General features: G+C 34.0%; 1 protein-coding gene across 1 annotated transcript in view; it reads right to left on the bottom strand.

The window, feature by feature from the left end:
- SYCP2 (synaptonemal complex protein 2) overlaps positions 1–26,921 on the bottom strand; it is a 30,045-nt gene extending 3,124 nt beyond the window's left edge. The window contains exons 1-38 of the mRNA XM_076352227.1: positions 26,853–26,921; positions 25,888–25,932; positions 25,058–25,198; positions 24,686–24,814; positions 23,675–23,779; positions 23,110–23,134; positions 22,075–22,160; positions 21,137–21,225; positions 20,527–20,561; positions 19,745–19,887; positions 19,614–19,666; positions 18,549–18,594; positions 18,239–18,334; positions 17,687–17,747; positions 16,800–16,948; positions 15,879–15,953; positions 15,245–15,400; positions 14,054–14,153; positions 13,408–13,526; positions 12,350–12,422; positions 12,191–12,248; positions 11,299–11,435; positions 10,864–10,961; positions 10,235–10,353; positions 9,406–9,436; positions 8,723–8,787; positions 8,558–8,615; positions 7,799–7,854; positions 7,219–7,267; positions 6,923–7,097; positions 6,461–6,528; positions 4,601–4,780; positions 3,613–3,799; positions 2,916–3,166; positions 2,048–2,218; positions 1,196–1,286; positions 453–614; positions 4–131 (exon numbers count right to left, since the gene is read on the bottom strand). Of these exons, the coding sequence (XP_076208342.1) occupies positions 4–131; positions 453–614; positions 1,196–1,286; positions 2,048–2,218; positions 2,916–3,166; positions 3,613–3,799; positions 4,601–4,780; positions 6,461–6,528; positions 6,923–7,097; positions 7,219–7,267; positions 7,799–7,854; positions 8,558–8,615; positions 8,723–8,787; positions 9,406–9,436; positions 10,235–10,353; positions 10,864–10,961; positions 11,299–11,435; positions 12,191–12,248; positions 12,350–12,422; positions 13,408–13,526; positions 14,054–14,153; positions 15,245–15,400; positions 15,879–15,953; positions 16,800–16,948; positions 17,687–17,747; positions 18,239–18,334; positions 18,549–18,594; positions 19,614–19,666; positions 19,745–19,887; positions 20,527–20,561; positions 21,137–21,225; positions 22,075–22,160; positions 23,110–23,134; positions 23,675–23,779; positions 24,686–24,814; positions 25,058–25,198; positions 25,888–25,911 (3,789 nt within the window). The 5' untranslated portion in view covers positions 25,912–25,932; positions 26,853–26,921. The remainder of the gene's footprint in view (positions 1–3; positions 132–452; positions 615–1,195; positions 1,287–2,047; positions 2,219–2,915; positions 3,167–3,612; positions 3,800–4,600; positions 4,781–6,460; positions 6,529–6,922; positions 7,098–7,218; positions 7,268–7,798; positions 7,855–8,557; positions 8,616–8,722; positions 8,788–9,405; positions 9,437–10,234; positions 10,354–10,863; positions 10,962–11,298; positions 11,436–12,190; positions 12,249–12,349; positions 12,423–13,407; positions 13,527–14,053; positions 14,154–15,244; positions 15,401–15,878; positions 15,954–16,799; positions 16,949–17,686; positions 17,748–18,238; positions 18,335–18,548; positions 18,595–19,613; positions 19,667–19,744; positions 19,888–20,526; positions 20,562–21,136; positions 21,226–22,074; positions 22,161–23,109; positions 23,135–23,674; positions 23,780–24,685; positions 24,815–25,057; positions 25,199–25,887; positions 25,933–26,852) is intronic.
- Between the last annotated feature and the right edge of the window lie 234 nt (positions 26,922–27,155).

Below are 27,155 nucleotides of genomic sequence, written 5' to 3'. Positions count from 1 at the left end.
TGCCTCAATTTTCTTAGTAAATTCTTTTTGGAGCTTCTGACATATGCTGATAGTTGAACAACCAGGTTCCCAGATTTCCCCATCCAAAACAGACAGATCATTTACAGATACAGTAGATATGCTTTCAGACACTGAAGAGAAGTAAAAAAAGATAATGTCACAATTCAGTATGAAAAAGTATCCTATCGGAAGTTACAACAAGGCCTAGAACAGCTTTTGTTATACAGAGATTAATTTCACCCATTAGATGGCTGAGACCAGTTTCTATTTTCATATCAATTTTCTGACTTTTTAAATGGATATAGTCTCTAAATATTTAGCATTTCTTCTTATTTCTTTTTTAAACATGTAAATTGCTTTTTTATGATACTATCTTCTCGTGTTAAAACTTTAATTTGTTACGTTATTTTAAACTTTTGCACAACTAGAGTCAATTTCACTCCATAACTAACCTCTGTAAGCAACAGCATCATCTGTTTTAAATAATTTTCTAGGCTGTAACTTTGTTCTTCTGTTTCCTTTCTTTTCCTCCTCTTTGCTTGTTTCTACTTCATCAGAATTGCTTTCTGTATCACTGTGGTACCTTCGTTTGAGAAATGTCTGTATAGTCGGTCCTTTAATAAACATGAAAACAATGCTTAATTTTAGGATTATTTAGAACAATGACATGGAAGGATAAAGAAGAGTTTATTGACCCTTTGGATCCAAACTCTAGGAGTATGTGCCTTGGCTTTAAAGCTTGAGAACTATCTAAAAATCAATAAGCATTACATTTATGGAGAGCATGTTCAATAGATATGAGAACTTGATGTAAGTGAACAACAGGATTTCAATGGAACACAGAACTCTGACCCATGCAAGACTCGCTCATTAAGGAAATTCACCCTAAGCCCTCTTTTCCTGATAATACCATTATCCCCACTTTTTTTCCAGTATCAGTGGGAATGCTTCTAACTCTTTAAGAGTGCAACTAACTCTTTACAGTAACTCCATTTGGGAGCCAAATTTTTGGGGTTTTGGGGGGGTAATTAAAACAGCAGAGAAAATGAGAAAGAGTAAAAATAGTAATACTGAAAATATATGAAAGAAAAGAAGATTAGAAGACTTGGGCCATATTTTTAGGCCAAATGAACATTTTTCTTAACCTTTACAGAGACACATAGAAAGTCTTTTGCTTTAAATTAAATGTTTGTACCTGACTCATGTACAGGGCCAGAAGGTTCTTCACTCCAAGACTGTACTTTACTTCCACTGGAAACAGACAATGGAGATGGTGGTACACAATCCTGTAAGAAAAGTCACTGATGTATTAGCTTCCAGATCAAAGCACTTTTAGAAAGTCTCCATCAGAAATCCACATCTATGTTGCTTTTCATTAAACTAGGGACATGAACACAACTACAGTAAGAAAAAAAAAATAATAATCACTGCATGAATTACTACTAGGTCTCACTAGATGAAAGAATAAACAAATTCTTCACCACGTTAATAATTAATGATAGCAATAAGTCAAATGACCAATAAGGTCTAACTGTTTCTTGCAATAGGACACAAACAAAATTATTTCTTGAAGGAGTCATTAGTGGTTTTTTCACCAGAAAAAGTACTTATGAGAAGTGGTTTGAAGGTATACAGCAGTTTTTATTTGCCAATGCTACAATAGTTGTTATATTGAGTAGTACATTAATGCTAAAACTAAGAGCACTTTTTCACCTCAAGAATTTTTCCATGCAGATGTCACAATTCTTTAATTTGTGAAAAATTGTTAATTTTTCATTGGAAAAAATCAAGAAGAGAAATATTTACTCCCTGTTATTTTTTAAGATATTAATTATAACTGATCTTGTTGGGATACAATTCCCTAATTTATCTCAAATTTTAAAAAATTAACTAGTAGGATTCTCCAAGCAGGTCACAAGTAAACATTATATGTAGCATTTAACATTAAGAAAGTTGCATTTCCCTTAAACCTCACCATCTCTAAAGTAGATAAAACAGACAAAAAGCTGCAGCTCTCTTCTGAAGAGCAAAGGATTTAGTAACATACCTCTTCTCTACTTTTGGTGATAGGTTTAGCAATATCTTGTAGTTTTCCTTTAATAGAAAGTGTGTCTGAAAAGCAATGTCTGAAACTTGAATCTTCATTATTATCACGCGTTTCAGATACAGATCCCTTTGCACATTTTCCACTGACAGTTTTATATGTCGTTAAGCTGAGCTACACATTAACAAAAAAGTCGTTATTGAAAGGAGATGTACAAAAGCATTAAACAGTTGGCAGCTGAATAGAACAATTTCAGTTAAAATAATTTGTTGTGGTTTAACCCGGCAGGCAGCTAAACACCACACAGCCTTTCGCTCACTCCCCCCTCCACAGTGGGATAGGGGAGAGAATCAGAAAAAAAAAAAAAAAAAAAAAAAAGTAAAATTCGTGGGTTGAGATAAAGACAGTTTAATAGAACAGAAAAGGAAGGGAAAAATAGTAATAATAATGATAAAAGAATATACAAAAACAAGTGATGCACAGTGCAGTTGCTCACCACCTGCTGACCAATGCCCAGCCAGTTCCTGAGCAGCGATCGCTGCCCCGCGGCCAACTCCCCCCAGTTTATGTACTGAGCATGACGTCCCATGGTATGGAATGTCCCTTTGGCCAGTTGGGGTCAGCTGTCCTGGCTGTGCCCCCTCCCAGCTTCTTGTGCACCCCCAGCCTTCTCAGTCGGCAGAGCATGGGAAACTGAAAAGTCCTTGGCTAGTGTAAGCACTGCTCAGCAACACCTAAAACATCGGTGTGTTATCAACATTGTTCTCATCCTAAATCCAAAACACAGCGCTGTACCAGCTACTAGGAAGAAAATTAACTCTATCCCAGCTGAAACCAGGACATAATTGTAGAGTAACTTTAATATTCTTACCAAAGATGCTTCAGTTAAAGCTGGTGAGAAACTTTTATTTCCAAATGTTAGCTTTTTAACAGTCGTCTCAGGGGACTGATTTAGACATATACTTTGAATATTCATTTTTTGTGGACAGAAATTATTAGGAGAGATTCCTTTCTCAAAGTTTAACGTTTCCCTTTTTTCTAGTGTTGAGTCCTGCAGAACAGGTGATCTTTCACTATAAATATGCTCTTGAGTAACATCTCCTTCTGATATTCTTTCAGCACCTAGAAAACAGTTACTTAACTGTCAGCATGAAAAGTGAAAGGAAAAAAAGGTAAGTTAAAGCCCCATATTGCTAACTGTTCAATTCTAGGTATTTGCGAGTCTCAGATGTGTGGAATTTTACTTTAAGTGTTGGCATACAACTTGCCACACTTACACTTTTTGCACTCTCCACACTATTTTACTGGTTACCAGATTCATTGGTAATACCTAACACACTTAGGTATTGCACTTCTATATTAGGCTGATGTCAAATAACTGTACCAACCTATAAAAGTGTTAGTGAAATATTAATACTCTTCCTTAAATTATGTGCTACACATTGAATTAGGGGATATCTCATTTTAAAAGCATGAAATAAATGTAAAATTGTACTACTGTGATAATCCTCATGTAACCTCCAACTGTTGATACAGTATTGCTATAAATTACAAGTCAAAATACCTACACCTCATTGTCTCAAGAGACACAGGACTCTCGGATGAAGGCATTTCAATTTCCTTGTGTTCTGCAGAATTCTTTGATTTAATAAAGGCTTTATGTACATAGTTAGCTACTTTCTTTGGCTCCATAGATACAATGTTCTGGAGTTCCTTTTGCTGATTATTATGCTTGTTTTCCCCATTCATATGTTTCTATTAAAATACAAAGTTCATATAAACATTATTTGTAAACATATGGAAGTGTATATATATGCAGGTAAAGAACATATTATCTATACGTACTGTTGAACAAGCAGAAGGTCCAAAAAGGAACATCATTAGAAGTACTCAAATTCATAAGGATATCAGGTGTTCCAATATCAATAAGCATTGAATTTGTTTAATTCAGCACCCAAATTTCTATTCTTACGGACTTCTTAACTATTGGAGGCAATTACCGATGCTTCAGGATTTAATGAATGAAGTTTACAGACCTACCTATATTTACCTATACATTGAAGTATCATGCTAAAAGAATGAAAATGTTTTAGCATGCAACATCATTGCTTAATTTACTAAAAATCCTGTTTGGATATTCAGCAAATGTATTGACATACCCTCTATCAAGTCAGCATTTTCTATTGTACGCAGAACAGTCATAGCATTATCAAAATCACATTATCTAAAAGAACAAAATTTGGCTCACTAAAACCTCTCATTTAATAGACATTTTCAAAATATCGTTAAGTTTTTAAAATAAAGGACACAGTAGTTCTTTGCAGCAGAATAAATTTCATAAATAGAAACTGAAATACTATTAGGACCGAGATGATTATTTAGGACTGATTTTCTTAGCAACTAAATACTCATAATTAAAAAAGGGCACTACTAGAAATAATAAATAAAATTCAGTTCAACTTGCTCATTTTGGGCACTTAAAACACAGGAGTACTAAGTACAAAGTAGACCAGCATTTAAGTTGTGGATTTTTAAGAATAAAGTGCAACTGTATACCTGCATTTTTGATTTCTCCTCCTTAGAGGTGCATGCTGAAGATTTCCTTTCACTCTCTGACTCTGAACTGGAAGGCTCTTTGTAATTTTTTGCTAATGCTGCTCTTCGAGGTCGTTTTTGTCTGGTGGTTTGTTCTATCGTTTCACCAGTTCTTGAATTCAGTTTTTTACATTCATTTGTCTTTGGAAGAATAAAAACATCTTCAAGTTATATCAGAATGTTTAATAAATAAGTAAGAATAAATAGCAGGTAACTTGGTTTAATTACCTGAAATCCCTTATTTCAAAACAACTAAAAAAGCTTAACTTTACCAAAGCTCAGAAAGTCCAACCATCAGTCTAGTAAGCATTTTGGGAAGACAATTTTCACTGTAGATAGGGCACAGTGCAGTCAGGAATGTAAGAGTCAAAAAAGCGAAGAGGCAAAATAAATGCCATTTTTGAACTACAGCAAAGCTGAAGTGGGTTTCCAAAGCTTGCTCTCTGAAAGATGTGCACATTTAAATTAGACTGTAACTGGTTTGAAATAGAACAAAACCAAAAGCCTGCGTAGTGAGCAGGAACCAGTATCCTTGATCATCACCTCTGAACTGATTACCTTGACCACTAGACTAGAATCAGTCTTCCTTTCTATCTGTCCCCCCTTCTACTTCGTAACTACTGCCACTCTCTCTACACAGCAGTCAATGTTCAGAAAGAGCAAAGCGTGTTCTCACTGAAAGTAGCCCAGGGACTTGACATTAGAAGGTATGTAAAATGTAGAGTGCAACGCTTCTCAAACTAGGCAAGATTAGAATTCTTGCCTCCTACTCTCTTGAAAAGTGCTCTATGCAAAACGTACGCTTTCCTAGCCTCTTCATCTCCAGGGTCAAGTCTATTATTGACTTCCTGGGCTTCAGATGCTCTCCATCTAAGACTATGCAGTAGTGGAACCCTGCCTCCTCAAAGTAGGCACTTTGAACTTGCTTGGGTAGATCTGGGGAATTTCACTACTAAAAAAGGACACGTTAGAAAGTACACCAATTCAACACTGGGCAATTGAAACCCTCCTCAGTTTTGAAGCCCTGTTCAGAACTGAAGCCCTCTTCATTTTGATTTACGTGGACTAGATGTCACCATCAATACCTACATGTGGTGATCATATTTTCATATGCATGGTTTACACTGAGTGCAGGTATGTAGCTTTAAGCTACTAACATTAAATAGATTTGAATAATTATTTTATAGTCTGAGACCAAAGAGTAGTCTGGAGGGGACAGGGGAAGGTTTTGAGTTTTTTTGGTGGGTTTTTTTGGTTTTGTTTTTTAAACTGTGGCTTACAAACATCTACAAGCACCTTCTATTAACGTGTTCATAATCACTTATAATTTATTATACTCCCAACTTTAATACGCTTACAATATTTTGTGATTATTATTCTTTCTTAACATCTATAACATTTTTGTTTTTACAGTTTCACTGTTACATATATTCATTTAAAGAAATTATAAACTCAAAGGTATTAAAATTCAGTTAAGCACATTAGACGCATGAAAACCCTCGCTGAAAAGCTAATGGCATATTCAATGGAGTAGATGCTGTTAAGCAGTAAATAGACATAATCAACAATTTTAAGTAATAAAACTTACAAAAGCATCAATGTATAATCATTCTAACTCATAGCTAGTATTATGCCTGAAATACCAGCTAAATACTACATAAAAAGAATATAATACGTGAAAAGAACAAACTGTATTTAACAAATGATCTTGAAATAAGCATGAAGAAATGGCATATATCTATGAAAAATTATTTAAAAACACTTTCTGAGTTAAGACATTTTGAATATGTATTACAAATCTAGTTGCAAATTTACATTTACCTTTTTCTTATTTGCATTTTTGCCTTTAAGTTTATCCATGTGGCAAGCAGGTTCAGAGAATTTATCTGCTGTTACAATACATAAAGTTAGAAAAATCAGCAAAATATTCAAATGTTTGACATTTAGAGTTTTAGTTGTAAAATCACAGAATCACTTTTAAGCCCAAAAACTTACTGATTCAGTAAACTGCTTTCAGCACATTATTTCAAAAAGTGAAAGTTTTTTTTGTCGATAACAACCTCCGCCTGTCCCATCCTCCAATAATTTTCCACGTTAAAATACAGACTTTTTGGAAATTAACCTTTATAAATTACTAGAACTAACTTGAAAATTCCTTATGCTTGGAAATAAGACAACAAAAACATATTGTATGTGCAACACAGCACATTATGTGCTGTGCAGTTAATATCTATGGACAAACTTATTGCAGCATTCTTAAGAAATATGAAAAAAGTTTCTTACTTTTGTCTGTGCTTATTGGTTTCCCTAAGTTTTTATTTCTACTGTAATCAATTAACTGGGCTTTAGATTTTCTGTTTGATTCTTGTAGCCAACTAATGTCTGTCTTGCTGTCGTCACCTCTGTATTCTGTGTCTGTGTCACTAAAGAGATGCTTCTTGGTTTGATTTTTTCTAGTCTACAAAAACCAAAAACGTTCTTAAGTTATTGATTTAATTTTAATATACCTTTCACTTACATAATTGGTATTTAAAGGCAGGAAGACAAGGTATACTGATCCACAAAAATCTGAGCCTTACTTTTTTTCTTCCTTTCACTTCAGTGCTAGTTTTACTGTCATCTGCGTTCCTTAATTAGAAAAAGAAAAAACACCTTTAAACGATACATTTAAAAATACTTGTTCTAAATCTTTCTACTATTCATATGATATGCAGATTAAGAATTCAAACAAATGTACCTACTTTTGTTTTCACATGCATTTTGGAAATATCTGTTCACCGTAAACCGTAAAGGATGTGCTTATTTGCTAATAATCAGTAAGAACACACAGTAACAATGTGTCCCTTTGCAGGCTGATCATTAAACAAAAAACTACCCCCCTCTCTTCAGAGTTTATATCCCCGTAGTATTCCATGACAAGAACTAAAGCTGTTTTCTTCATGAAACACATTCTTTCCTTTTGAGCATCTTCCCAAAGGAAAATCATGAAACAGCCTAGGAGACCACAGCCACTACGTCTATTGCTTGAAAAAACAACACAGTCAAGATATTATTGTCATGCATACATTCCCTGGATTTTCACAGTGGAATGCTGGAGAATGCAGACAGTACTATTCTTGATGATAATCAGCAGACTAGGACACAATATAACATCCCTACCCTTTTTTGTTTGGATCTGTATGAACACTCAGCTCAGTAACATGCAATTCTTGGATCTAAAAGTGTAAATAAATAAGAAACAAATGAAGGTTTTCATTTGTTATACGACTTAAACAAAATTAAACAGGCCATCAGACAGTAACAGCTAAGGGCTTGTTTGCTCAGTTTTTATACTCAGCAATTAACTTATGATGATTAATTTCTATCTTAGAAATTATTTAAGAACAGAGCTGATAGTTAAAACCAGCTAGAACTGATTGCAGCTTTCAGTATCTCAAACTAATACATTGGTTTCCATCCACTTGCTTCGTTCACTACCTTCACCAATTCAGCAGGCTCCTCTGAGCCGTAAGGAGCAAACCTATTTTTCGTTGTCTTCTGCTTTTATCTTACCTAGATTTTCTTTTTACTCAAACATCTGGGCAAAAGTGTCTTTACAATGGGGATTGGAAGGATGGCAATGATGCTTTCAGGATAATAGGATAATTTAAAAATAATGATACTCCTAACAAACTGTTTTATTCTTAATTCAGGAAAACACTGTAATAGCTTTAAGTGGCCAGAACCTTAAGATAGCATATATCATTATACATTTGAATATGATGGAGGTATTGACATGGCAAACTTTTTTCCCCACTTCGTTCAGTGATATAATTTGAATTTTTAAGATGTTAACTATACTTTCAGTAGACATAATTTAAGTTGACTGAGCTCCTTTATATTCTATTCATCACATATCAGTTTCAGTTATATTCTTACTCCAAGCTTTATTGTAGGCTCATCAAACCCACTGACGTTAAAGTTGTAGACATCGTCCCTGTCAAACAGACACACAGATCAATTTTGTGACTGAATTAATGAACATTTCACAAAGTTAGGTATGGGTAATTTGAAATTTTGTTTGAAAGTGTTTTAACTACTTACATAATATGACCAACAGTTGTATTAAGAGAAGTAGCGGTTTTCAGGTTTCTATCCTGAACTTCTTCCTATACATAAATAAAAAGTTAACTCATATGTCAAATTTGGACTATGCATTCATACACACTATCATCTCAAAAAGCAAGTTCCTCATCATGAACGTATGAAATAACCTAGCAGTTGCTCAGACTTCCACTTGATTAGCAACAGTACAATAAGGCGAAAGGGGACAAGAGCTAGTAGAAACTAACTTCTAGAATTTATCCTTTAAGGGTATCAACAAAACCTCAGAATTTTTTTTCCCCCAAAACATTAAGACTAATTTCTGTGTCCTGGCTATATCCCATTTAAGGATTCTATAATCTCATTTACTATAATATTTTTATTCTAAATATTTAGCATTGCCATGTTCAAAAGGAACAGATTCAATTATATAATACGTAAACAGAAATTAATTTGGGTTTCACTGGCTGATAGTTGCCTGTAAAGATATTATTCCACATAAGTAAATATATAAAAAAAGTATTTTAAGTATATACAGTCAATGCATAATTAACATTAACATCTACAGATATTTAACATTCAGTGATATTTGTGAACTTTCGCTTTACATCTACTAGCTACCACCATATATGTACATATATCTGATATGAAAAAAATTTCCAACAAAAGCAGTAATATGTTACCTTAGAAACACAGGATTTATTTAAATGTGGCCTAAAAAAATAAGGATACATTTTGTTAAATGCTAATTAGAATATATGCATTAGAATGCTGCTTATATAAATAAAAGCCTCATCAAACACAACAAATTTATTCATGCATTTAAATACAAAAACAAGTGGATTGAAAGACATCAACCCCTTTCATTTTTGTGCTCTAGAAAAATTCATTCCACATCACACAACTATACTGCAGGTTCTGCATGTCTTCCAAGTCCCTATCCGAAAGATTTAAAAGGTGACGTAGCCTAACTATTCTAGTCCTTTGTCATCCAGTTACAATCAAACATGGAAAGCATGTAATTATATGTAAAGTATCTCTCCAAGCATCAGTTCCAGCAAGGTAAGACTAATTTTCTTATTTAAGAATTCGTTAAATTTAAACTCTCTAACAATCAACTCTTTCAGGAAGAGAGAACTAGGAACTTTAGATAATCAGAATTGATGACTGAATCCAAGTTTGACCCCCAAACTGTGATGATAGGATGGAGACACCCAACACGCGCAGTGCCCATGAACTATCCCAGTTAAATTCTCTCCATGAAACGTGTTGTGAGTGAGTGAATGAGCAAAAGACCACTGAATAAAGTTTCTAACCAGCCTTTGTTATTTCAACTACTGGAACTTCTGGACTACTAGTCTCCTACTCTTCAGTACAATACGGTTTATCAGAAGTGAACAAACGATTCAGGTGAAAGCAGGATGTGAAATAACTGTAGACAGAGGAGTAGATCAGAGACAAAGCCACATGCACAAAAAGAATAAGCACAAAAGTAAATAGTTCACATCATACCTGTTAAAACCTAAGGAGTCTCTTGCTTTGCTTTTCTCATCAGTCTTTACTTTATATCTGTCACTGATTTTACTAATTAGTGATTTTGTTGCATCTGTCATTTCTTTAGACTTTGTTTTCTATAAAAATAGAGTTTAAGACTCAACTTTGAACCCATTCAACAGAAGTGCAAGGCTGCAAACAGAACTACAGGTTCCCAACAATCACCTAAACTTCATGAAATGTCTTCTAGATATACTAAATCACACTCCTTTGAAAACCATTTTCCCTTGCATTGCCCAAATAGCGAGCAATAAAACATCAGTTTAGCAGATATTTTCTTTTAAACGTTGTGGTTTTGTGTACTACAACATTCGAAAGTTAATGAAGAAGTGCATGGGAAGCACCAGTTGGTGCTTATTTAAGAATTATTTTTTTAAAAACAAATTCAGAGTAAACTAGTCTTAAACAAGTCACACTGAAAATAGTAAACGGTGAAGCTGACATTACTTAATTCACTCGCTATTAGCGGAAAGTCAATTAAAACTAAGTTTGTGACTAAATGAAAGTAAAATACAAATTTTGAAACACTGACAATTTCACAATTCTCTTAATTACAAGTCAAAGAAATGAAGGTAAGAAACTCTCACCGTCTTTGATTGTTTTGGATTTGCAGTCTCTTTTCTAAAGAGAACGTCAGGTTCCTCTTTTGTAAAATCAGAACACAAAAATGTTTCGGACGCTCTAGCTGAAAGAAATGTTTTAAATCGTGTTTCAGTAGTAGGTTAAATATTTTTCCCTTTCGTACTTAACAGTTTCTGTTCCAAATGATTAACACTGACTGTCCACTACATATTTTGCAGTTTTCTTCCCTCATGGTATCAATTTAATTTTCTTGGTTTTCTTCTCTTTTTTAATTTCTTTATCTGGAGAGATACTTCAAAAAAATTGAACAAAAAGCTTTTTGTTTCACAGTTCTTTCGCTAACAATAGAAACTAATAAGGGGGGGGGGGGGGAGCAGAGCTGTAGGTTAAAAGTTCACCTGAAACATTTTTAACACTAGCAGTTAAAGCGTGAACATAACCTGGATGGGATGTATGTGCCAATGATGGATTTAGCTTTTGCTTGTCACCAGTTGTGATATTCTTCTCAGGAACAGAGCATGCTCTTTTTTTCCATGTTTTGGTTTTATCGAAAGAACTTTCCAAAAGACCAGGCAGCCTAACAAAGATAATACCATCTTATTACCAGTGAACTGTAGAAAGTGAGTCTCAATTATAATAAACATGCATCACAAAATAGGAAAATAGTGATATCTTGTAGATATCAATGCATTTTACATTGGTACCTAAGCCTGTTACCATTGTTCAATTAACCAAAGCATTGTAGAATGGCAAACCTTCAGAAACAACATGTATTTTTAAGTCAGCTTCAAAAAGGCAACAATATCCTACGGCCATCATTAAACCGTGAACTTACATAACTCCATGGTGTGTCAAATCCACTACTTTTTATGGCACAGTTCACTTATGTAAACCCATGTCATTTGTATTTTACCTTCTGATGTCATCTGAAAGAATTTTACTCTCCTTGTTAATAATAAAGCTTAAACTCCTACTTTGACCTTGTTAATGAGTACTATTTTCATAAACAGATTCACCAATTTAAAGTCTTTGATTAAGACAACAGAATAGTATTGTTCATGAAATAGTCCTAGCAAATACATATAAGAGTGCTGGTTTGGTGCCATGAATTTCAGAATTAAAAAAAAAAAAAAACCACAACATAATAAAAATGACCTGACTTACACAGCCAACAGCTCTTAATGCAACTCTCAGGGAAGACAAGACAAGACAATTAAATTCTGGTATTTTCTGAAACTACGGAACAAAATTTCAATTCTGGCAATACTTGAAAATATTCCCTTCAAGGTGAGTGACAACAACAGTGACTTGGTATTCTTTTCCAATACTTACAAAGGTTTGTTGCTTCTCCCTGCTGGCTGAGAATCAGGAACAATATCTAACGCTTCATCTAAATGAGACATTAATTTAGTATCAATTATTACAAAAGAAATAGAAAAAATTAAAATAATTTTAAAAGTAAGGACTATCAATACTTGTAAAATTACTTGCCTAAAGTTTGCTTTTGTGTGGCCTCAATTTCTGCCTCTTGTATCATTTCTAAAACTTCTTCAGCACACACTCGCTACAGTAGGATAATATCCAAAAGAAAATATTAGCGTAGGACTATAAACAGTATAACCTCATAAACTCGTATTTTCCCTAATAAAATATGACATTATTTTTTTCATTTCATAGAAGTGCTGATTCCAGTACCTTTTCAGGTACTTTTGCATCCTTTCTGTTATTTGACTTCCTGATCTTCTGTTCTGTTTCACAAAATTCATTGTCTAGCGTACATCTTTGCCCACTCTAAAAAGCATAAGTAACACTGACAATTACAATCCATAAAAGCAAAAGTAGAAAAATTCTCCTAGAAAGTAACACTTGAAATATCCTAAACTACACGTTCTCTATGTTAAAGCCTTTTTCTAAAGCATGGCTATATCAAAAAATGCTTCAGAATCCCGTAGTCCGGGATTTGACCTGAATCTGACCCAGAAAGACATTTAGAACCAGAAATAAAATTGTTACTTTGAAGTCTTTGTTCAACTGGAACAGAAACAAAAATACATATACTCAAACTGCAGTTCAGTGACACCTATGTAGTTTTGTTTGATTTTAGTGAATACCTAATAAAAAATGCACTAAAAACAATGCTATAATTGCTATAACCTGAAGACTTTAACACTTAAAAACATATAATACATTCAGCTATAGTTGTGAAGAGTATTTCAACACTGCACAATTAATTTGAGATTCTGTGCATAAACCATTCTCACAAAGGAAGAATTGTGGTTCTAGTAAAAGCAAGTTAGCTCTGGGGTCAGAACTGATGAGCGAATGCAAATTTTGGCTAATTTTGTAAGAGTTCAGTGTGACTTTAGACATATTAAACCTGAAATCCAGAGGACAAAAAAACATTATGCAATGAAGTAAGAGACACTATTTTCTAAAAGTGAGTCGCTGACTGCATAACTCTAGCTCTTTAAAATATGAATTAGGAATAAATTAGAATAGAAATTAATGTTATTCTAAGTAAAAGACTTAGCTACAGATGACATGCATACTCCGGTAGGTTCTTGATAGAAATTCTTTGTTCTGGTCTCATTTATTGCATTATTGTTAGACCTTTCAGCAGAGCTCATCATTTCCAAAGGTAATTTAAATCGTCCTTTACAAGGAGTGGCTGAAAACAAACCAGAGACATGTTAGAATTCTACCATTTTTTCTATTATGATTACTGTGCTGCCTGTGACATCAATATGAAGAGTTTTGCCCACGATCACATCTATTCCATAAACTTTAAAAAAGTTGGCTAGTATTTATATCAACTCATTATGTACCTTTTATAATTCTGTTGATTTCAATTAAGTTACATGGAGGTTAATGAGCCCATAGACTCATAGTTTTAGGTCTTCTAATTGACTGCTGACTTCTCAGCTTGCTCCAGCACAAACAGCTGACTGGCAGCAGCAGTAAAAACGGTAGGTGGCCTTCAGCTGTTTGGAATGCATGTGTAGCTACTATCCTGCATCATGTCTATGGACCAGTAACAAGTGGCCCAGTTTAAAAATTTCAAGTTTAAAGCACCTGCTAGGGAGATTTTATAAGGTCTACTTTTCTTTTCCAGCTCTGCAAAGAATCACAGTTTATGCGTGTATTTCAAAGACGATTTATAGCATATTTTTACCCTGAAAGTACTTGTAAACTTACGTGTGCTAACAAATACCAGTGGACTCCTTGTGGAAAATCTTGTAGTTGCAGGAATAAGCATGGATGCTTCAGAGACTTTCCTTTTACAAGATGTAGTTATCTTGAGGAACAGAAAAACATTTGACCATAATACACAGATTTAAGGATGACAACACAAGATTTTAGAAAAATCTATTTCCGAGAGTCTTTTGACACTTTATTATTGGAATGTCAATTGCTGTTGCTGCACACATCGATGTAATGTGATTTTTATGCAGTTCCCTTTTTAGAGCAAGTTCACCAAAATACTTGAATTATATAATACTTAAATCTAACGTATTTAAACTGAGAACAGTGATTGTTGTTTTCTAAATTAATTCAATAAAGTATGGACAAATCCTGTCCCTTGTTAACAATCAAAGTAACCAAGATGATTCCCAGGAGTTCCTGCAAAGCTATCACATAAGCTATAAACCAGCAGAACCTCAGGAACAGGTTTACTAGACTACTGCTAGCAAGACATGCACTGCATGTCTGTTGCACAACGAAGACACGGTGACACTGCTTCATCTCTTCCCCATCCCTAGTATATCTGTAGTTAGTCCTAGTATAACTATAATACATTTATAACTTTAGAATGACTGTGGGGCAAAAGAAACACCAGGCTTAATGAATTGGGCTCCTCTCAGTTTAAACCAGAGAATCAGCTATGCATAGGAGCAGTCCCATGAAATCGTGATTTGAATAACCAGGATACAGGATTCATCTTGACAACCACATGCTTTTTTGTAATCATCAGTCTTTGTGAATGCCAAGCCTACAGGACTCATCTCTAATTACAGCTATTACCATTGCTGATCATTAGTAACTCTCCAGAGGCTATACTAGACTTCCGCACATCGTAAGAGATCTAAGCATACCTTGAAAACATTTCTCTTTAAAGAGAACGTTCTTTAGACCATTATGCTCTGAGAATTTACAATTGCTTTTAATTTTGTCACATTGTTATAGTTTCAATACACATAATAATGAGAAGGTTTTTTGCAAAGGGATTTATATAGCTGTGTCAAGTCATAAGAAAAACAATCAAACCCTGTATTAATTATATTCCAACTGTAAAATAACAGGGGTTTTATATTATAAAATATGATAAATATTTAAATTGACTTGTATTTTTGATGTACTCTTTTCTGTTTTTATAATCCCACTTACCTTGGAGGAACCACCTCTGCATTTTTCTTGATTGTTATTTTTATTCAGTGTCCTCAAAGTTCCAGGAAGTTGCTGGGTTTTATACTTACTGAGTTTCTCCTCTTCTTCAGATTTTTCTTCCAAACATGGTGACAACTGACTTTCTGGTACCAGAACCTATATAATATTTTGTATTTTTAAAATTTTTAGACAATATTTGGATTTTATTGCGTTTTATATTTATACAAACGCACACAGAGCAGCTTCTTCATCCTAATAACACATACCTCACTACAGATTTTGATAAACTTCAGAGCTTATATACTTTTAGTTTGCAAAGCATCCAACCTAACTGTTATTTTCACTAACAAGGATGGGTTACCAAATCACAATTCACATAAAAACTTCCCCTGTGTATATTTGTATATATGTGTATATTGAAGTATTCAATGATTTGGATATTAATATTATTATCTCCCCAAATATACAATACATACTTACTAGAAATCACTTAACTGGTTTTAGAGTTATCTTTACTTATTGGCATTTTAAAAGTCCTTGTTTTTATGGTGAATGATTATAAATTAGCTAATAATCAGACTAAATATAAAAAATCCCAAGAAAACAACCATCTCAGCATACTGAAGTAAAATACCTGTGATCCGCTTTCATCAAAGATGACATGTACAGTTGTTTTGGCAACCGATGCAGACTGCTTCTTACTAAAGCCCTACAAAGTGAGTAACCATCTATGTAAAATATACACTTTGCTCACTTGTTTTAAGCAAGAAACAGAAAGAAAATATTTAAGTCAGAGATCATAAGTGTCTGAAATCTGGTTATAGGGGAAAAGAGATTCTACAAGCTCATAGCAGTTCCATTCCTCACGAGTTGCTCAGTCAGAGTTCAGGGCAAAGTAGTTTGTTACAAGCAGTAAGGAGTACGCTATGGCTTGCTAAATATTTTTTATTAAATGAGTAAATTGATAAGAGTGGTAAGCGTACTGCAAAATGGGATAGGTAATGAATCATTTGGAAGCATCCAGTTCTTGTGTTTCTGGAAAATTATATGCGCAAAACTTGACATTAAGCTTTGGTGATGCCTTTCCAGCCAGTTATTTTTTTTGCAATTTTAAATCATAGAATCATTTAGGTTGGAAAAGACCCTTAAGATCGAGTCCAACCGTTAACTTGGCACTGCCAAGTCCACCACTAAACCATGTCCCTGAGCACCACGTCTACACGTCTTTTAAATACCTCCAGGGATGGTGACTCCACCACTTCCCTGGGCAGACTGTTCCAATGCTCGACAACCCTTTTGGTGAAGAAAGTTTTCCTAATATTCAACCTAAACCTCCCCTGGCGCAACTTGAGGCCGTTTCCTCTTGTCCTTATTAGGCATCTTAACCAAAGCTTAACATACTGTGGGAGAAATGCTGTTCTGTAGTGGCGATGTTAGTCAGAAACTCTCGGTATAAATAGATACCAATAATCACAGCTATAACAACATTTATATGTGAATGAGACATTTATTTTGAATCAGTTAAAAACTATTGGAAAAGGTGTTTAAATCTTACCTTACACTTACTAAATCCATAAATCTTTCTGGTTACATCTTTGATTTCCAAGATAGAATCAAAATATAAAAAAAATTTCTCTCCTTCTTGATTACCCACATTCATTGGGCTTTTTAGATCTATTGTTAATAATTTTTTTGAATCTTTTTCTGGACAAAAACAAAATTTGAAAAGTAGTTTCATTACAATTTAACATCTCCTCATATAATGTTTGTAAATACATGAAACTTACTTGTATTCTTCAATTCAGCTATTAAGATGTATATTTTTGTTTAATTCACTCTAACCTACAATAAATTTTATTAGTGAAACAGTTCAAGATTCAATCTTTTAGAAATACTTATTCTGTATATTATCCTGTAGAATTTTCTGTGAAGGTTAGTATTTACTATAGCTGCAGACAAATTATAGATATTTACAAAACTATTCTAACTAGTTTAGAAGGAACATTATTAAATGTCATTGTCTTATGCCTTATTTTGCATTCAAATAACTAACACTGGCCCAGGTTGCCCAGGGAGGTGGTGGATGCCCCATCCCTGGAAACATTCCAGGTCAGGTTGGACGGGGCGCTGAGCAACCTGATCTAGTTGAAGATGTCCCTGCCCACGGCAGGGGGGTTGGACTAGATGACCTTTAGAGGTCTCTTCCAACCCAAACCATTCTATGATAAGACATTATTTTAAAATTATTTTAATAAAATCACACTTGCATGCCTAAAATGCAAATATGATTACAGTGCAATTTTATCCCTGATAAAACCAGTACCTATAATATTTTAAGTGGGAATTTTGCTTTGCTGAGAATTAAGCCAGTACTTCAGGATTACTCAATTTGAAAATCCAAGTTAGTGTGTAACAAAAGGTCACATTTTTGAGTGCCAATACCTTCAAGGCTGTACAGGTCTACCTCTTCTTCTGGTATAATGACTGTTTCCCACTGATGATCCTTATATGAAAAATACATATTTTTAAAGCTAGAAAAGCATTATATTACAATTAAATGAAGCGCAGTGATCAGCAAGTTATTCAGTGAGGACAAATTTTCAACTTTTTAAATCCTCTGTTACAAGGAGTGACAATGAACATATATGCTTCATTGATAACAGCGAACAATGTTTCAGAAGAGCTTTGGTAGACACATTAATCTAAACAGTTGAGTCTCATATACAATTATAACTGCAATTTTGTAAATGGCTTCTTGTTCACGTGTGCATAAGTTAAACTGTTTGCAAACAGTATTAGAAAGTCATTACTTTGAAACTGTTTGATCTAAGTATGTACACCAAATCTAGATTATTTCCCCCCCGCCCCCTTCACACTATAGATGCACACATTAACTTCCACACGTTGATGTGGGGAAACAAATTTGATACACTTGAAAGAACGTGTATCTACTGCCTCAGAACAATCTAGTATGACAGACAAAAATTGCCTTACTTCATCATCTGCTGCCACATAGAAAGATATACTTCTGCTACCAACATTGAAATCAATCCAAAATTCTTCAAGATTTTCATCCAATGGTATCTGTAGCTAAAACAAAAAAATTAAGATAAAAGAGTAAAAGCTGAGAGCAATGATTTATACCAGGCTTTATGTTACAGTCTGACAAACTTTAAATACATGCACATCTGTATACTGCTAAAAAAATTTACTTGATCCTTATTTTTTCTTAACTAGAAGGCAAAGAAATTCTTCAGATGCACAAATGAAAATCTGTAGATATATGATTAAGCCTGTAACTTACCTCATATTTATCAAGAGCTGCTGATAAACACGGATATGTAAAAACCCTGTAAGAAGAGGATATTTTGTCAAGTATACTAAAATGTTGTAAATTTTTGCATATCTGAACAGCAACTGGATTGTGTTTTCAGCACAAAACTTGCGTGCTTTAGAGACTAAGAGATAACAACAGTCAAAAGAGCAGTCACTTGACCACACTTCTTCCCCAAAGGCAGTAACATGAAATCTTATATATCCTCACAGTTAAAGCAGTAGCCTCAGACCTCTTGTCACTACGTTCATACTTCTAGCTTATCTGCTGATATTTTAAGAATTGTATTCAAATTGAATATACACCTGATACAAAGACATACCAGACAACCTCTTTGCTGTCATGACATAAAAGTAACATGCAGAGCATATCATATAGATAAGAATATATATAATCACATAGATAAGAAAAAAACTCGTTATTTTCCTTTTCATATCCTATTTCTCTAGCAGATATTCTCATTGATCATTATCTCAATGTAAATATCCTAAAGCAATAAATACAGGAATATATACCAACAGATTACTAGCTATTGTTAGATGATGTTTATTGAATTAACGAGCATCTCACAATTTTGCAACAGAACTAAATAGAATGCAAAAACTAGCTCCTTATAAACATTTATTAAAGGAAGTGTAACATACGCCTTATATTGTTTAAGACTCTTTTCAAATGAATGTTCTTTATTTAGTGAAAAGTTTCTTCAAGCTGTTATCTAATAATCTGAAACTTACATTATGTTTGTCTTTCTTCCAAATATGGGAATTACATAAAATTAGCATCTTGATAGATAAGACAGTATCAGTGACAATGTACCAAAAATGTATTAATCAATCTCTTTACTATTTAATATTTTAATATCTTAAGTCTGTGTGGTTCCTTGACTTTATGCCACAGCAATATTAGTCTTATTTGCTTCTATTATTTTAATTCAGTTTCCCCAAAACCAGTTTTTGTGATACAAAGGTTACTCCTGATGAATGGCCATAAAATCCAAAAAAGAAAATACATTAGCTTTAAAAAATTCAGTTTTACCTTCTTTTGTCTCCAAGCATGCCATTCACTTGGTTAAGAAATTTTCTGCAATCCTATTAAAACACAGAAGTTTCTTAAAGAATTGTAAAACGGAAGTTTACCTCCCTGCAAATATTTTTCATATGACTTACTGTTTCAAACTCAGAATCTTTAATTCCTTTAAATGCATTGGACACAAACTCCATGGAAAACCACTGGCACGCCAATTCTCCTCTTTGTTTCTCTGATATCATTCTGCATAAAGCTTCCGTAATGGCTACTTGCAGGTCATAGTCTACAGCACAATACATTTTACAGGAACAGTAGTTTTAAAGATACTACTGATGTGAAAAAAAATATTAGTACGTAGGAAACTGGTATAAGCAGTGCTGAACAATTCATATTACGTACCACATTATACCCAAATATGTAACCCATAAAGGATATATAGATAAACAACTAAGGGAATAAGGATGACTAAACATCTTATGTTTCAAAATGAAGTTTCAACCAAACTTTCAAGGAATGTCAGAGCAACACTAGGCATATAAGTAAGAGAGAAGCTTTCATCTTTAACCTCTCTGAACTGGGAAATTGTTGGATACCAAAGTGATCCCTGAGAGAAGTTATAGTACTACTAAACATGGCTAGCAGTTCACTACCCTCAAAGACTGACGTCCTCCTGAGCTTTTGCTATTTTAAAACTTACATTCTAGAGAAGAAAAGGACTGAAAACTTCAAAGAGTTAGCCATACACTGCATACACCTGAAACATTCCAGTTTGCAGACTGTTTTCATGCAGTATTTGTATTTTTCAGAGGACTGTAATCGCAACATTCTGCAGCTTCTAAATGTCTTCTCTGGATTTTTAATGGGTCTGCATGTAATTTTTAAGCAGCTCAATACTAAATTGCTTATTAAGTCCCATGCTCACCTCCAGCATCCAAAATTCTCCTCCCCATGTCACTCCTGTCAAACAAAGTAACATTTCAGCAAAATATGACAGCAACACAAAGCATAGAAGAAAAGTTTATTTAATTACAAGCTTTCAATGTATGAGACGAAACCCTGATTCCACTAAACTATTAGACTTCAAAGGGGCAAGTCTGTTATGCTAAGGACATACATCTGAAAGTACTACTGGGGAAGTGAATCACCTGATATATATAATTTTTATTCTATTTATTTTTTGAAATGCTGTAAAAAAAATTTCCAAACATGAATAGCTTGTCCTCCAGTGACTGATTCACTGTGCTTTACACACATTCTTGTATTCTTATAAATACGAGTTTAATTATTTTAAGACAATTGGGATGAGAAGCAGCCTAACCCAGATCAGGAAAGAGGTAAATTTAGGCTTGTAATGGAGAATAACCCATGAGAATACCTGCCCACAGCCACTACCACCGGCAACACAATAGCAAATGCAAAAGTGAATTAAACAGGGACCAATCTGCATGCATTATAAACAGCCTTAGTAAAAATTGCCTTCCCAGATATGCAAATGATGTAATGATATAAAAATTATACTGAAGATTATTTACATGACAAGCAACATTTCCTTTGTAGAAAATATCTTTTTCCTGGCATCTCGAGGCATGTTGTCAAGCATTAAATTAAGTTTTCTTACTACCTAAGAAGAGTGGGAAAAAAGGGAGTAAGATTAAATACAAAATAAGTTGCTAAAGTTTAAGTTATTCTTATTTTGGGTCCTTGTAATATATTTCATACCACTGAAGAAAATAACATGCTTAAATAATTGCAAAACAAGAAAAGACAATGAGTTCTATCTGACCTTAAATGGTATTTATCTTAATATAACTACCTCAATTTCAAGAAATTACATTAGTTTTAATATGAACATCAGTTGTTAAAGGCTTATGTTTATTATTTGCAGGTTTAAATATAGAAAAAAAAAACTTTCAAAGCTAGAGTTCTGTCTGCAGTTGATTGCTGAGCTAAACTGTACCTTAAATTTGCATTAAGAACCCTTTCCTTCGGGGATGTAGCCTTTACAAGAGACTTTTCTGTAACTTTCACTTTCTTTAGAGAGGAAAAAAAAACTGACCACTTTAGGTTACTAAAATAAATAGGAGAAATTTGCAGTATACTAGAAGGTATACAAATTTCCTGCAAGCATCTAAAGAATTTACAACCAACAATCTTAATCCTATTTATAGCAGTTGTAATAGAGCATATTATTTCCTACGCTTTTACACAGCTTTCTCACCAGAATCTTAATACCACTTTTTTATAATTTACTGTCCAAAACAAAAATTATAGGTCAGTAATCTGAAAAAAACCAAAACCCAACATAAAAATGACAACAAACATTCTCAGAAAAACATTAAATCATCCTTCTGATACTAGAGCACTACAACATTCTCTTTTTTTGTAGCATCTGTACCGTTAAATTACTATCTTCACAAAGTCTGTTGAAATACTAACCAGAAAACTGTTACTTAGAAAGAAGAATGTTTACCTGCTGCCGAACATAAATACTAATTCTTACATCAGCGATGAGGGTACATGTTCTCAGAACAAAGTTTTCTAGTATTTGCATTTTACCTAATGAACGGGAAAAAAATAAATTAAAGAGTTACCAAGAGTGTATTAGGGTGCCCCCTCATCAGCATTTGGAAAAAGATTGATTTTCATTTAGAAATAAAATATAGTATGCCTTCCTTTCCATATAGGATTACTAATATTTAAAAATAAACATCTTAAGCTTCATGGTTAAATGCATGACAGAATAGTTACTTCAATTTGTAGTAAATATGGCTCTTTATGATCTTTCTATTCCTGTGCATCACTGCGTAAGTCCCCTGGGCATGAGATCATTATTTTTAAAATATAATCAGATCAAATCTATAACTTAGCTCTCTGAGATGTAATTCAGACCCTGGAATTTATCTTCCCAGGGACAAGGAAATCAATCTTTCATTTTGATTGTGACAGCATAATGGTCTGTAGTGACTTTCTACGTAGCGCTATACTGAAAGGTAAGAGCAGCGTGACATTCATGATAACAAGGTCAATAAAGAAGGACTACTGTGCTACGCTGAGCTACGACAGTAGCTTAGAAACAACGTTCTTTTTAGGAAAAACTCAGTTCAGTTGCCATCTCTGAGGAGACTAGACTATCCTGCCTTTTTATTACTGACATCAACAAGTTAAAAGGAAATCTGTCAGTAGCGAAACCTCAAATTAAACAATCAAAGTTACAGTTGTCATTCAAGCTTTTTTCACATGAATGAGAAACGTAGTCCTTTGTGTGCAGGACAGCCCTCTTGAGGAGAGGCCCTTTCCTGTTACAGTTTATTAGCTGAAGCATATAAACCCGGTGGTATATTTACATTAGTTCAAGAAACTTTTACCACCCTCATTATACATGTTCTTCTCAGAACTACCTTGCCTCATGATGGCTCCACAAGTAGCAAGAGTTAGCTTAACACTGCTAACTTTAAAACAGAACACTTTAACTATCATATCTAGCGTACACTTTTTTTAAGCTCACCTTCAGGTCTGCTATCACATATAGCCTACAATAAAAAACAAAAGCCCCACATCATTTTGATACTAAAGCAACTAATCAAAAAGCATTTAAGATTTTAAAATTATTTCATCCTTACTGAAGAACATGAGAGTTCTTCTAATACCAAGTGTGGTTTCCCAAAATTATATTTCAGTTAAATTTATGGAAATTATTTCCCCAATGACAGAAATTTTTATGAACAGAAGAAAACTCACAGATCTTATAAACTTGGGGTCCTGAAATTAGCATACCAATAATTTATGTAATCAAAATTAGACCAAGGTGAATTTTTTTTGTTCATTGAACACTTACGTTGTTGGGTTTTTTTAAATTTTATTTCATGATGCTAATCATGAACAGAAAACGAGTATGAACACAGGCAAACTATTTATCCAAAAAGACTTATAATCTATTTCAGAAATGACTGTAACATTAACTTTAGAAAGACATTAAATAGAAACACATTTGAAAGTCTTTTTGTTGCTAAACTAGTAATAATTATTTTGACAAATACACACAATGTTTTTTATTATCAATATATTTTTACCAGCAACATGTTGAAGAAATCTTCAGCCAGACTTGTAAGCATTTCATTCTTTTCATTTCCTCCGAGGATCAAAATTCCTTTTACCTTTTCAAACCAATTAACCACGTAAAGGGAAAATAAAAGTAAATCTATTTTAATAGCACGAAAAAGGACAACAGTTTGTACTATACTTAAGTAAAACTGTACAAATTATACAAAGATTAAAATAACAGCAACAATGTTACCAGTCTGCTGAGCATACTTTAGCCCCAGACTGACATTTTTCACTCACACTAAACAAATGTAGGTGATTTCAAATTAACGTAAGTAATTTCTGTAGCTGACTTTCTAACACAAAAACTAGAGATCTACTTTTACAACTGCCATCACAGACAAAAGAGCTGAAAATGGATAATGGATAATAGCTGAATGAAAAAGTATGTTTGTAGGTGTGAATATAAGCATGAAGTTATCACCACACTTTTTTTTTTTTATTAAAGCAGTTGAGAATGCAATTGAGTAACACTCATCTGACATTGCCATTAATTTACTTCAGTGAAATCTCTGGTGAAAGCAATAAGGAAGTGGTGTCTATTTTTCAGTATATTTATTGAGTTACAAATGATTAACGCATTTAACATGCGGGTTGAAATAACACAGAATAATCAGAATAGCACTATAGTCTGTTGAAAGAACAGATACAATATTGCTGTTGTAAGTATTAACAAAAAATTATTAAATTTATTGTAATTGCTGTAAGCATATCTAAATTAATTATATATTGCATAATTTGCAAAAATTTGCAAAACCTTTACTGTGGTAGAGCAGCATCACCTTTTAAGGAGCCACTTGTCAAAGAACATTTAAATCTGAATAAAGTTTGTTGCAAAATTATGGGAAATTCTTAATTCAGAAACAATCAAGGACCAAATCAAATACTAAGCTGTTCAGCACTGAAGCATTACTTATGCATGCTTTATTAATTTTTGGGGTTTTTTTAGAAGTTCACATATGCTTTATGGTTTTACTTATCCTTCCAATAAGACCGTATTTTATCATTGCTGGGAGCCCATCTTCTCCTGCTATGCTGATTTTTTCCCCACATTTCTGAACAGAATTTAGTAAAGTGGAAATGCTTTTGACTTCTCGTTTGTCAAGTTCCTGAAATTGAAATTATAACATAAGCTTTAGTGTACAGTTCTAGAAGAACCTGTATTTAATTAAACAGATGCCTTTTTGTTCTCAAAAGCCACCTTAATTGCAGCTTGAAGTAGAGATTTCATTCTTAAATTTTATTTCAGTTTTTCAAATCAACTGCTGGTATAAACCAAGCAAAATGAAAGAAGTCTTTTCCAGACTATTACAATGACAGTATAGATGATTCTGATGCAATGATTACATTACCCGACACAGAAGCTTGTCTAATTTGTTGACAAACTGTTTGCTGCATTTGTGAGAGACATTTTCACAGTCTTCTGTTGCCAGAAATTGTTCCAATAATTGGAAATCTTTTTTTCTTGTAGTTTCATCAATTAACTTTTCAAACTGTCAACAATAAAAGAAAACAGAGCAACTGTATTACTGTATGCTTAACACCGCTACTGATTTAACAAGATTTAACATAGGTTTTACGCAATCATCTGTTGCATTCTAAGCAAATATTCTGAATTACAAAATCATTAAATGTAAAACCGAAAGTACAGAACACCATACCTAATACATTAATCATGCAAATACTTATTCACCGAGTTTTTAATTATTTGCTAGTTTTCCTTACTGAATGTTTTTTCTTTCCTCATATTACAAATGCTTACATAAATGCTCCTTGTGTTAATACCCCTTCCTTAGTATGCTTAATATTTTGCATTTCTAAGTTATCTATTAATGACTTTAAAAGATATATTTGAGGATTACTGCCTTTCTCAACTAATTTGCCAGTCTATTCTTTCTAAATAAATCATAACCAGATTTCAACATTTTGATCTCATGTATCATCCCACCTGATTCACGTATGTCAAACGCATATAATTGATGTTTCTTTTAATCAGTAACAATTTCCAGTTCCTCTTGCTCTCTACCCAGCTACTTAGCACTAACCTATGTCAGTGGAAAGTTTCTTCCTACCGCATTCTTTGCCACACTGCAAATTTTACTTGTAATTAAATACCAGAAGGAGTGCTTTAAGCTAGTAATTAAAACATTCAATACTCACATTCTGGTCCATAAGCACATACCTGCATCTCATTCCTGGCTGCCATTTTTGCAATTCATCTACTCAGCTGCATAAGAAGGAAACAATCATCACTTGACCAAAACACAATTCACTGACATAGACTTCAAATAGGTTTTGCAAACACATCAATAATCAGTCAAAATACATTACAAATTCCAAAATTTGTCACTAGTATAAATACTATTTAAGAAACTAAACTAACTGGGGATATAAGGAAACATCCTTACATGGATAAACAACTGCTTAAAATAAAAGAGTATAAGGAATGATCAACTCTGGCAATGGAGGAACAGAGGGTCCTGCAGCAGACTCTCAGTATTTCTCAGTGAGAAAAGAGCATGAAGATGGCCAATTATACTGTCAACACCAGGTTATTCAGAACAGGTAAGTCAACAGCCAAGCTCCAGAAGGGCCTCCTTATAAAATGGTAGATTAAATAATTTAAGAAATATGTGATAAATGCATACAGGGAAAAAGCCTTCTTAACTACACATACAGTGATGGGCTCCGAGATGACTATTACCACCAAAAAGCAAGATCTTTTAATTAGTTTTCTGAAAACACTGTCTTAATACTCAAGAGCAGACAAAAGTATTTTATTTGTTTTGAGACTTAACACGTAAAAAACCAACAAACTTTTTCATGCTTTGTATAAATTAAATCTACGTTGACCAATCTACCATGTGCAGCTTTGGTCTCCCCATCCCAGAAATTACATAGAATTAGACAAAGCATAGCAAAGGGAAACAATGATTAAAAACAGGGAACGATTTCTGTAGAACAAGCAACTGGGAACAGACACTAGTCATTTCTGTACTCCCAAGTCATACAGAAGTAACAAATACAGGGTGGTTTTTCTATTTTTTCCGATACAAGATGCAACAGCCTACGTTGAAGCCTTTGCTCTCACCTCACAGGTCTCTTGTCTCCTGCCTAGTCAGACAAACCAGAGAAGAAAATACAAACCCTTTCCAGGTGCCGCCCTCGAAACACACGTAGCCGCTGGCACCTCCCGCAAGAGCTTTGTTACCGAGCGGAAACCGCCCCGCAGTGCCCCCCGCCTCCTCAGCCGCGGGAGAGCAGCAGGCCGCGGGGCGGCAGAGAAGCCCCCCACAGCACGGCGCCCCTCACCTCACCGCCGGAGCGGAAAAAAGCGCCACTCCCCGCCGGCCAATCACGCCCAGCGCCGGTAGTCTTCAGCCAATCACCGCCCGCGAGCGCGGCATGCGGACCAATCGCCGTCGGCGGCGCGGAGGGGAGGGGGGGGAG

The sequence above is a fragment of the Aptenodytes patagonicus genome, chromosome 14, assembly GCF_965638725.1.
Source record: "Aptenodytes patagonicus chromosome 14, bAptPat1.pri.cur, whole genome shotgun sequence".
NCBI lineage: Eukaryota > Metazoa > Chordata > Aves > Sphenisciformes > Spheniscidae > Aptenodytes > Aptenodytes patagonicus.
This window is presented reverse-complemented; position numbering and strand designations above follow the sequence as displayed.